This window comes from Triturus cristatus, chromosome 6, assembly GCF_964204655.1.
Source record: "Triturus cristatus chromosome 6, aTriCri1.1, whole genome shotgun sequence".
Lineage (NCBI taxonomy): Eukaryota > Metazoa > Chordata > Amphibia > Caudata > Salamandridae > Triturus > Triturus cristatus.
This window is the reverse complement of record NC_140589.1, coordinates 1,089,341,725-1,089,353,836: the sequence shown is the minus strand read 5'-3', so window position 1 is coordinate 1,089,353,836 and position 12,112 is coordinate 1,089,341,725. Positions and strand designations below refer to the sequence as shown.

The 12,112-nt window shown below is 48.5% G+C and overlaps 1 protein-coding gene across 3 annotated transcripts in view; it reads right to left on the bottom strand.

Moving 5' to 3' along the window:
- The window catches only part of LYST (lysosomal trafficking regulator), a 3,752,809-nt gene that overhangs the window by 3,156,724 nt on the left and 583,973 nt on the right, over nt 1–12,112 (bottom strand). For all 3 annotated transcript variants that reach the window (XM_085611970.1, XM_085611971.1, XM_085611972.1), the window contains one exon: nt 4,499–4,655. In XM_085611970.1, coding sequence (XP_085468096.1) covers nt 4,499–4,655 — 157 coding nt within the window. The remainder of the gene's footprint in view (nt 1–4,498; nt 4,656–12,112) is intronic.

Here is a 12,112-nt window from a genome sequence, read left to right as displayed (position 1 = left end):
GTTGGTGGTAAGGTTTCCTCTTCTGATGTTGCTGCTGACCTTCAGGACAGCAAGATGGTCTGAACTCTGCTGGTATAAAAGCTGATTATAAAACCTGAAAGTGTGTGTTTGTTGCTCCTGGTTTTCTAGTCAAACAACCTCAACGATCTCCATTTCAGCATTTATTCAAGCCGCCTCATCATCTGCATGTGTGTCGAATAATGTGTTGCCTGAAAAATGAAGGTTGAGAATCCTTCATTGCGCTTAAAGCTTGAGACTCCTAAATCCCAACCAGGAAGTACACCTTGGGCCAGGCCATGAGCAGCAAGTAACGAAGTGTCTGCAGCTGCACTGATGACCAGGTTCAATATCATCATGCCTTTGTTTACTGCTGCCATGAAATATTCAATGTGCCCTAGGCAAGTCATTAGTAAACTGTTGGAAAGAGTCCCAGTGAGACCTATCATAGCCATCTAGGAGGGCTGTGACACTCACTGTTTTTATCATGGAAGGAGACTGTCATACGCTTTTATTCCCACTGAATCCAATATTTTACTCTTCTTATCTTGAGACAGTGGCTGAAGGAGTGGAGGCATGATACTTCTTTGCCAAGGATACAATCAGGGCATCAGGAGGAGGAGTCATCCTGAGGAATAACGGATCCTGCTCAGATAATCTGTATTTTCTGAAGCCTTAATGGTGCTGATTTAGCAGATCTGGTGTTAAGAAAAGCTCCATTGCTGACTCCAAGAGACCTGGATCTAATATTAGCAGAGTTTATGAAAATGTTTTCAGATTAAGTGTTTCAAAAATCAACAAAGCGGATGTCCTTGTAGCCAGCAGGGGGATCTTTAATTTGTTTGCACCAATGATGAAAACATCTTGGAAAATGTAAATCTCATCAACATGAGGAGATTCTTGCAGAAGGAGAATTTATCTAGATTGGTGTATACCTTCCAGTAAGAGACGTCACTGAGGAAGATGAAAGAGATCTAGATGGACATTTGCATCTAGAGGAATGCTTAGAGGAGGAAGTATGCCTGAATGGCGAGATCAATAGTGTGACCGGGTTCAAGTGTGGTCTTGAAGGAAGCTGAGCCTGTGTGCACAGATTGTAGAGGTCTGGGAAGAGAAGGCTAAACAGGTGCTACAGGAAGTGGCAGAGATAGTGGTAAAGCTGCAATGGAACCATAGATGTCAGCTAAGGTCCCAGAGATGAAGAGTCAGGTATTTCTAGCACTGGTGAAGAAGGCTTGGCTCTTAAATAAATAAAAATGGATAGGATGTACAATAATGGAGGTATCTAGGCACAACATAGTTCATCAACAACAAATTACATCTACCTAGAAAAATAGAAACTCAAAACAAATACAATATGTATCAGTTTAATATTTATGTCACATCCCTTCTATAGGTCATGAGTTTCACATTTTTAGATCCATCACACATCAAAAACATTAATAGCGAACTTACTAAGCAGACCAATCACTCATCTTTTAAGTAAAAACTCTTCAGAGTTTCAGTGTATGTGAGACATTTCCTTTCAATGCACAGCTCATATTGCATGTGCATATATGAATACTCTTCTCATCTAGCCATATCAATCACCTTTCAATATAGACTATGAATCCAAGGTTTCTGCCATCTCACTTTAAGCCTTCATCAGGACAATGGATATTTGCGCGATATATATATATATATATGTATATATATATATATATATATATATATATATATATTTTCACTCATTGCATGTAGAGCTAGCTGCAGAGCTAGCTACAAAGTATAAACACATTTAGATCAATATTTTGCATTAAGATAATCATTTTATTACTCAATTATCCTCTAGTTCTTGCCCTTGTACATAGGAGTTTAAGGGGGCCCTTTATTTCTAATATCAGCATCTCATTCATATTTTTCACAATTATTTAGCAAACAATACACACATTTAATATTTCTGAACGGGTGTTTCAAATGAATCACAAACATACCTATTGCCTTCTATTTTGTTACATCATACTTTCACTACAGATCAAGCTCACATTATAGCACAGCCACATTTTATCTTATTGCAAACAATATTTAGAATGAATGTGCCTAAAATGGTGCTATAAAATCACGTGGATTACATTTTCTCATAACAAATAATTTCAAACATTTCCATCTTGTTTTTTCATCATGCTTGCAATTATTTTCAATACTCCATAACATCCTGTAAAACAGTTCTTAATACTGTATTTAAAACGAAAGTGTGTAACGACTCACTGCTCAGTAAATTCTTCAAACATCTGTCAGTTCTACCTTTCCCAGTCTTTGTCTTTCTAGATATTAATACCTATCACTCCACTTGCTCATCTGACAGCATCTGGGTTAATTCATATACACTAATTTATCAAGGGTTCGGTTTTAGTTATTTTTCAGTTGTCCCAAAGTTTTTCTCTTCTCAGATTGTATTTTTATTACAGACTTCTCTAATGGAAAATAACCCATTTATATTGTTCAACTTCATCAAAAGAAAATTCCTGTATTTAATTATCATTTTGCTCACCTTAAAAATGTTTTTTTCTTCTTTTTTTTACACAACAGTCCAACAACCCCAAACAATAGTGGTATAAAGTAGAATGTGATAATCATGAAGAACTATAAAAGGGATAGGATATAAATAATTAATATATTTACTTATATATATTGGACTCTCTTGGGGTTTCAATAAATTATTCTAGATAGGGGTCATTTGTTTTTGACAAGAATAGGCTCTTAAATACTCTGAATATGAGGTTGTAGGTAGCCTCCATAACGTTCTTCTGAGCCACTCACTGGACTTCTGTATAGATGTAGAAGAATCTGCATACTTTGAAGTTGAATGGTGCTTCAACGTCAATATACTCCCTTGACATTGAATGTCGCTGCCTTCTCAATGGCTAACAGGTAGGTACAGTACTTTGTCTCAATGTCGTAAATCTCGATACGGACATGTTGTTCTCTGTGATGTCCTCCGAGATGGAAAAATGGGTCGCTGGTAGAGGGATCATTCTCTCCTCACTCCTGCTGCTGCACTGTCCATCTTGACAATAAAGGCAAATCTTCTCACAGTCCTTCAGAGTGCATCTGGAAAAAGTCCTGCAGTGCTTGCAATTGTCAGCAGTGTGAAAGTATGGTAGGTAAAGAATACACCAATAATGGAGATCTGTTTTTGCCTTTTCTAGCCCCAAGCAGGGCACTTTATAAAAAGAGATGGCCTTTTTGTGAGGCGAGAAAAAATAAAATGAAAGGAAAACACTAAATATTTTAAGATGCTGAGTGAAGATGTTTAAAGAAGGTTTGGAAAGATTTACAAAAGACAAAACTCGAGCTGAGTGCTCCAGGATACTGTCATCAATAGCCAGAAAAATTAAATTAATCAACTGTCATTGAAAGGGCATGATGGGAAACTGGAGGGCTGGCGCCTCTGTTTTTCATTTCCATGGCTGCAGCCACTGTGGTGGAACTGTACCTGCTTCTTCACTTAATTACCTTTAACAATAAAAAAAGATTTATGAAAGAGATTTTTTCTTTGTCATTTAATTCTCTGGTGACAGCACTTTTTTTTAAAGTAAATAAATGGAATTCTCCAACATAGCCTGTTCTATAGGTTGATAAAAAAATAATCTAACAAGCAGTTCTAGTCATTCTAGGAAATACGTTAGCGATCCATATATTTTCTTCAAAAAAGTGATCTGGGACTGGACTATTTAATTATTAAGATTATCAATGGCGATCCCCTCAAGGAGAACCAAAATAACGCCAAGCACTAAACTAATGCAGCCTTCAGCTTAGACCTTCTAGAGCCTCTTAACTTCACCATGAAATTCATCCAGGTTTGGTTTTCCCTTCTAACATACCTATCCATAATTCAATGTAACCAACTATGAATGTTTAACCCGCTTACTAAAAATCAGAAAGTCAACAAAGGGAAGCATCATGAGCATTCACTTCAGAACTGAAGCTGCGGCTACCAACAAACCTTATCATAATGTTAGGAGTTGTTTCTTTAAGGTGTATCTACTCTTGCCTGATGCACGTCCGGTTTTGCCTCAATGTATCCTGAGAGACTATCCTAATAAAAATATAGTTAACAAAATATTTAAATACAGGAACAGTGGTTGTCACACATCTATTAAAGGTATATAGATTTAAAGATGAATACTGTCAGCTGTAGGATCTAGATAGAATCTAGTTCTTGCATAATCTATTAAACTTGTGAAAAAGAATAAAACATATATTCCTTTGAAGTGTTTAAATTGAACGACCACACTTGTGTGTCAGATGCATCACACCTTACTTTTCAGATATTCTTTTGCCTGAAATTATGGCTAATGATAACATGGGAGAAATAATCAAGTTGCTCCAATTTTGAATCCAGAATTTTGTACAACTCCACATTTATATACTATTTACACTGCCCTCATTACATAGTTCAGGCACGTACAAACACTTGAGGAACTTCAGAAATAACATTACATTAGTTATTTACACTTGCCTGCCACATTAGTTAGAAAGTCGTCAGGGTTACTTTCACTGTCAGCATCATATCCTTCCTCAGCTGCAGAAGCATTTAAATCATAGCAAAAGGACTCGTCTGCTTCTTCTGAAAGATCAACTGAACGATTGACTGTCTCTTCCTCAGTCTGGTATACCTGCAATGTGAAAAATTACTTTCATTAATGCACATTTATTTACAAGAAAACAACACCCTGCCCGCTTCGCACCACATTCAAAGAGACCGAATCAGCCACAGTCAGCATCACAAATTAAGCTTAGAAGGGACAGTGAGATCACATACCAACCTAAGGAATAATGGAAACAGACCAAAGATTCTTTGAATCTACCCGTCGAAATGAAAGATAGCAAATACATGATTTTGTTAACCAAATTAAGAAATCAATGTGTATCTGTTCTCTAAATCATAGGTAACATTTAACTGTCTTATTTCTGCAAATTTCGTTTTTTTTCTTGTAATGATATACTGCTTTCACCAGTTAGGAAACATTTCTAATGTATGCATTGCCCTGCAGGCTACCAGGGCCTTTACCAAACCACAGGCTTGAAAGGAGGGAGAGGAGAGAGAATGTGGGGTTCACAGTGCATGGCCACCCTCCTCTTGGCCAACAGAAGCATAATTGCCATTAGGTGGCAAATACCAGCCAGAATATCTTTTACATAGCCCAGGAGAGTGACAAGTGACAACTTCATCACCGGGTGGCCAATTGTAATATGATGAAATAAATGGAAGTTGACGAGGTGTAGCATATGAAGAATGCTTTATTAATCAGATAAGTATCAAGGGGGGCCCCACCAGGAGCAGCCCACTTTCTGCTCAGCCCGTCCTCAACTGATCCTCACCCTCAGGGATTCCAACACTCCATTCTAACCACGCACCAACATTCCACTCTGGCTGAGCAGCAAGACCTACAATACTAGTCTACTACACCAATCGCCTGGGTAGTACAGTCCAGCACCTCCATCCAGTAGTCCGCAATTATTGCACAGTTCTAGGCCAGATGTAGAAACTCGGCGTTCGTACATCTGAATCTCAAGTAGTGAGAGTCTGGGAGAAGGCCAATCCTAAAAAGGGCAAGGGGAGACTGACACACTCCATAAAGAAATTTAAAATGAAGCCATAGCCTATTGCTCGGAGAGAGAAAGGCCATCACGAGCTGCAATATTTCCAATTCTCCTTGGTCGTCCTGCACATCTCCAGCGCCTTGGGTTCTACCCAAGGCGCCTTGTCTGGCATGGTGGCATATAAGAGTGTGATTCATTTTTTAGGGCAGGCCACAATGCTATCAATGGCATGTAATGTGCATGGCTCCTGCAGGAAAGAAAGATGCACAATTTTGCCAGCACTGCGCACTCAATAGCGGCAACCTTTGAGGGGACACATGTTGCAGCAGCCTGCACCTCTGTGTGGTAGGAATTATCCACCCGGGTTTAGGTCATCCAGTTTCCGCAGCCCAAGGGTCAGCAGCTGATGCATTGTCCTTTTTTCTGTAGTAGGAGGCAGCATCAGGATATTGGGAAGTGGCAGGTCAGCAGAGAAGAGGTAGCCCCTGGCTGCAATTTGGCGCAATCTGTCTCATGCCCAGACCTTTAACTGAACTGTGTCAATAGAATTTTTAGGACTAGTAGGCTTCTAGCAAATCACTGTAATGATTGGGCACAAATGGGCATTGTCCACCTCAACGCCTGTGTGAGGTAAGTACAGTGTGGGGAAGAATCAGTGGAATGCATATTGGGTGTGTGCACAGTAACTGTATAGTTCCATATCAGGAGCATTTAATCCACCCAGACCGAAGGGCAAGGTTAACATCTCACTGGTCAGTCGTTGTTGTCAGCCTGCCCATGTCAAGTGCACCAGTAGGGATCAAAGGCAAACACAAAAGCACCCAAGTGAGCTGGATAGGTAGATTGAAGAAAAAATAAAAACTGTGGCAGAACTACCATCTTTTTTTTTTTTTTTTTTTTTTTTTTTTTTGAAACCGTTTATTGCAGTTGTATAAAAGTTACAGGTATGGGCCTACAACCGCACGGCCGGCCGCTAGAGCATCAAAAGCATGTTACATACAAACAGTAAGGACCTCTCAGCGGTGCACAGTAGAAAAACAGGAGTAATCAATGGTGCGGGCCTCACAGCTCCATGCCACACAGTACGGTTCCATTTCTTAAGACAAAACAACATCAAAAACCACAACCGCAAGGTAACCCGAGATCCAAAGTGGCCACACGTGCTCCATAAGTGGGGGGTCCAAACCAGCAGGAAAACTCTGAGGAGGGGTATGGGAGTAGATCAGGGACTGGGGGACCGCGTGCCCGCGGCCGAGGGAGATAAGCCATCTAGGGAGACGGAGCAGGCGAGGCAGCCGGAAGCAGTGGTGGCTCACAAATACCCCCGCGGTAGGCGTTCCAGGGGCCCCAGATTTTCACCCACGCCCCAGGCTTACCCCTCGCCACATACACCACCTTTTCACGAAACATACACCAATCCATATGCTCCTTCCAGGCCAACACCGCCGGGGGCCTCTGGGATCCCCACAGTTGAGCAATGTCACGCTTGGCTATCATGTATCCCAGAGTCACCCACCGCGTCTGCGGGACTGAGTAGTCATTCGGTTCCCACACATTCAGCAAGCACCTCCTCGCCTCAGGCAGCAGCGCGACACGCGTAACCACACGCAGGACCTCATGCACACCACGCCAGAATCGCTCCACCTTCGGGCACTCCCACAGTATATGCATGAAAGTCGCCAACGCACCACAGCCACGCTTACACATTCCGTCACCAGCAAAACCCATACGTAGCAGCCTTGGCCCAGTCACATAGACCCGGTGAAGGATCTTGAGCTGGACGAAACGAAGGCGAGCCGGGATGGCCACCTCTTTCGGAGAGGCCACCGCGGAAATCCAATCCTCGTCGTCCAGCTCCAGCCCGTCGGCAACCCAAACCTCGCGGAGACCAGTCAGCAGGCACGATCTATCGTTAATCAGTTTCTTGTATATGAGGGAGATCGTGCTGTCCGGAACATGGCCATCTAGCACTCTGTCCTCCAGGGGGGAAGACTCCGGAATGGATGCGACATCCGGGAAGACGGAGCCCAGCGCATGGCGGACCTGTAGGTACCGAAAGTACTCACTGCCCTGCAGCTGAAACTCCGCCTGCAGCGTCTCAAAAGTTTTGAATCCCCCCCTCGTCCAGAGATCCCCCACCGTGCTGATTCCGATCGTGTCCCACTTCTCGAAGCCCTTCGATGTCCACAGGGAGCCCAGTCTCTCTGATGCGTACAGCGGAGACGCCCGGGTCAAACGGTCCTTCCACCCCATAGCTGCATTAGCCGCGTGCCAAACACGCACCATGACACGCGTCGGTCCCGTCAGACGGGAGTCGGGCGTGCCAGAGTAAAGCGCTCGATTGTAATCGCCACCGGGCAGGAGCATCTTGTCCATCCCAAACGCCGGGTTCAAGGCGGGCCCGTAAAGGCCATGATTAATTGCAGCTAGCTGGGAGGCCCAGTAATACCGTTTAATGTCTGGGAGGGCGACCCCTCCATCGTACCACGGGAGCGTCAATTTAGCCAGAGCAATACGCGGCCTCCCGTCCCAGAACAGGCGCCGCTGGAGGCCCTCCACCTCACGAAAGTAGCGTGCCGGGACCAAGTCCATGGTATTCTGGAGGGCATAGAGGAAGCGCGGCAGGGACATCATTTTAAACAAGGCCGCTCGGCCGAGTGGCGAGAGCGGGAGACGCCGCCAGCGCACCACGTCCTCCTTCAAACGCTGGAGGGGGGGCAGCAAATTCCGCTCATAGCGGGCCTCCGGATCAAGAGTGATATATATACCCAGGTACCGGAAACCCTGGGAGGCAATCTGGATCGGACAGTCCCGTGGTAGGACCGGAGCCTCCCCGGAAAGCACATAGACACAGGATTTCGCCCAGTTAATGACCAGACCTGAGTTGCGACCGAAGGAGCGCAAAACATCAACCAGGACGATCAGTGATTTGCGCGGGGAGGCGAGATACAAAAGGATATCGTCAGCATAGAGGGACACACGGTCCTCATGCTCGGGGGTCCAGCGGAGACCACGGATGGAAGGGTGCCACCGCAGCCACTCCGCCAGGGGCTCCAGGGCCAGGGCGAACAGGAGAGGCGACAGGGGACAACCCTGTCGCGTGCCCCGCCCCAGCGCGAACGGGGCCGATACTCGCCCATTCACCACCACCTGCGCCAACGGGCCCGAATATAGCAATTTGACCCAGCTGATGAAACCCGGGCCAAACCCAAACTTCGCCAGCATCGCCCAGATGTATGGCCATTCAAGCGTATCAAACGCCATGGTGGCGTCCAAGGACGCCAAGATGGCCGGCTCCCGCACGAATGGGACACGCGCGAGCACCCCGTGCAAGCGCCGCAGATTAAGCGCCGTGTTGCGGTGTGGTATAAAGCCCGATTGGTCTTGGTGGACCAAATCGCCCACCACGCCAACCAACCGGTTAGCCAACACCTTGGCGAGGATTTTGGGCTCCGCGTTCAAGAGCGAAATCGGCCTATAGGATGTGACCCGCTCACGGGGCTTCCCCTCCTTGTGGATCACCACAATTGTGGCCAGACGCTGGTCCGGCGGGAGGGAGCCCCGCGAGTGGGCCGCGAGGAACATCGCGCGCAGGTGGGGCGCCAACACATCCGGGCGGAGCTTATATAGCTCAATGGGAATACCATTGGGGCCCATGGCCTTGCCGGATGCAACCGAGCGAATAGCCGAGGCAATTTCGTCCGAGGTGGGAGGGGCGTCCAGCGAATCCCTGTCCTCCACCGTAAGGGAGGGCAGTGCGATGTCCCGAAGCAAGGCATGGGAATCCTCCTCCGAACAGGGAGAAACAGGGGAGTAAACTTCGCGGAAATAATCCGCGAAGCAGGAGACGATGGCTTCCGGCTCAGTGACACGCTCACCATCCACACTCTCAATCAAAGGCACCACGCGGCTCGCTCTCTCCCTCTTATCCAACCACGCAATCAATTTGCCAGCCTTGTCACCCACATCATACAATCGCCCCTGCTGCTCTCTACTGAGGCCCCTGGCCGCCTCTGTGACGAGGGCCCGATAGGCCGCCTGCTTTAGGTGGAGAACATGCAATTTGGCATCTGTTACCCCGCTTCCCAGGTCACCCTCCAGTTCTGCAATCTCGGCCTCTACCCGGGTCACCTCCTCCCGCTCGCGCCGCCGGGCATGGGAAATAAAGGAGAGGGCCTCCCCTCTAAGGACCACCTTGAAAGCCTCCCACAGTGAGATGGCCGACGGGACCGACCCCACATTCTCATCGAAATATCGCTGCAAGGATTTGATCAAATCGGCACGAATAGTGGGGTCGCGCAAATACCATGCATTGATCGGGGCCACCCTGCCATCCCCCCTCGGGAAGACATCGAAATGCAACAACACTGGGGAGTGGTCTGAGATACCCCGCGCCAGATGGCGCACCTCCCCCACCCTCCTTGCAAGGGCCGCCGGGACGAGGATGTAATCAAGCCGCGAGAGGCTACCATGGGCACCCGAGTGGAAGGTGTACTGTTGCAATACGGGATGCTTTAAGCGCCAACAATCCACCAGGCCCAGCGTGTCTAAAAGGCCAGGCAGCCACGCCTGTGCCCGGGGGAGGTCCCTAGGGGGATGGCGATCCATCGACCCAGAGGCAACCGCATTAAAGTCCCCTCCGACCACCATCAGGCCACTCGGAAGTTCCAGAAGGAGGCGCCCCAGGTCCGCAAATGTAGTGGCTTGTAACCCAGGCGGGACGTACACTGATACAAAGATAAACACTCTACCCTCCATTCGTCCCACCAGAACAGTGTAGCGTCCCCTCTCATCATGGCGCACCTCGTCAATCTCCAACGGGAGCGAGTTCTTGACCATAATACCCACCCCCCGCGAGCCCGAAGTGAAGCCGGAGTGGGCCGCCAAACGATATCCCCTCCGATTCATTGCATGAAAGGTGTCACCTATAAGGTGCGTCTCCTGCAGAAAGACAACATCTGGGGAAATACGTTTTAAATACTGCAGGACCACACCACGCTTAATCCTATCCCCCAGGCCGTTAACATTCCATGATAACACAGTCAAATCCCTACCCCCCATCATACGTCGAAACAATCGGTCGTCCCCCACCGAGCATTCTAGAAACAACAAAACAGTTGCGGGTTTGCCTTGCGGTACTAACAAACAACACACCCCCCCCACCCCCCGGTCCCAACAAAACTCCCCCCTCCCTGCACCCCTGCATGAGCCCAAACAGCCCCCCCAAAGTGCAGTGTGCCTGTCGCCCCATAGCTAAGTACTAACTAGTCCCCCAGAGGAGGAGGGAAGCCCCCAGCAGACCCCACACGACCTCCATGGGAGGGTAAAATACAAAAGCAATATATGGTAAGGGAATAACGTCCAGAGCAAGGCCTATACAGTCACCCCTCAATTCTGATCCGGCGGGCCCTCCTCGTCAGCCGCGCCCCCCCCGCCCCCCCGGCCCCGATCCCCAGGCAAAGTGTCCAACCAGTCCCCAGCCGCCTCGGGCCGGTCGAATTAGTGCGTACGACCATCCACCTCCACCCGCAGCTTAGCCGGAAAGAGCATTGAGTACTTGAGGTTTAGGTCCCTTAGACGACGTTTAATACCAAGAAAGCTCTGTCGCTGCTTCTGGACCGCCGGGGTAAAGTCTGGGTAAAAGTGTACATCCATGTTGTCCAGCTTGACCGGTCCCTGTTGCCTGGAGGTCTGGAGGATGGCATCTCTGTCCCGAAAATTAAAAATCCGGGCAATAAGAGGCCGCGGCGGGGCACCGGTCTTAGGGCGGCCCCCGGGGACCCGGTGGGCACGCTCCACCGCAAAAAGCTTACTCAGCCCCCGGGGCTGGAGATGGGTCAGGATCAATTCTTCCACGAAGAGATCCGCCGCCTCCGCCTCTCGTCCCTCCGGCACACCAATAATACGGACATTATTCCTCCGGGCCCGACCCTCGGAATCCTCCAGTCGCCGGTCCATCAGGGCGCTCGCCTGGCCAAGCCGGCGCACCTCCTTCTGGAGGGCCACCACGTCAGTCGTGAGGCTCGTTGTGGTGTGGGTCAGGGAGTCGACTCGGTCGTTCGTTTTTGACAAATCCGCCCTCACAAGGCCCACATCCACCAGGACCGAGTCAATTTTCTGCGCCAAGGTGTCGAAACGCTGGTCTACTGAGGCCTTCATCTCAGCGATGGCGCCCATGACGTCCCGGAGGGTTAGATCCATCGGATGGGCAGATGCCTCCGTCGGGCCCGCCGGGGATGACCGCGATGTCTCCGGAGAACCCTTCTGGAGCGTGTAGCGGTCCATACTATTGGCCTGGTGCGCCGTGCCACGGCGGGTCGTCTTCACCTTCGCCCGGTCGCCATCTTGTTTGGTGGACATGCTGGCCCTTCCACCGTCGTGCCAAGATCTCCAAACGGGCCGCCACACCAAATCACGGGTGACGGGGGGGGGGCCGGGGGCGACCACCGAGCCGCGGGTCAACCCACCGCCGGCGGGTCAGCAGGGCACCTGGACAAGGCCACACCACCGCACCCCGCTCCGCAGCCCG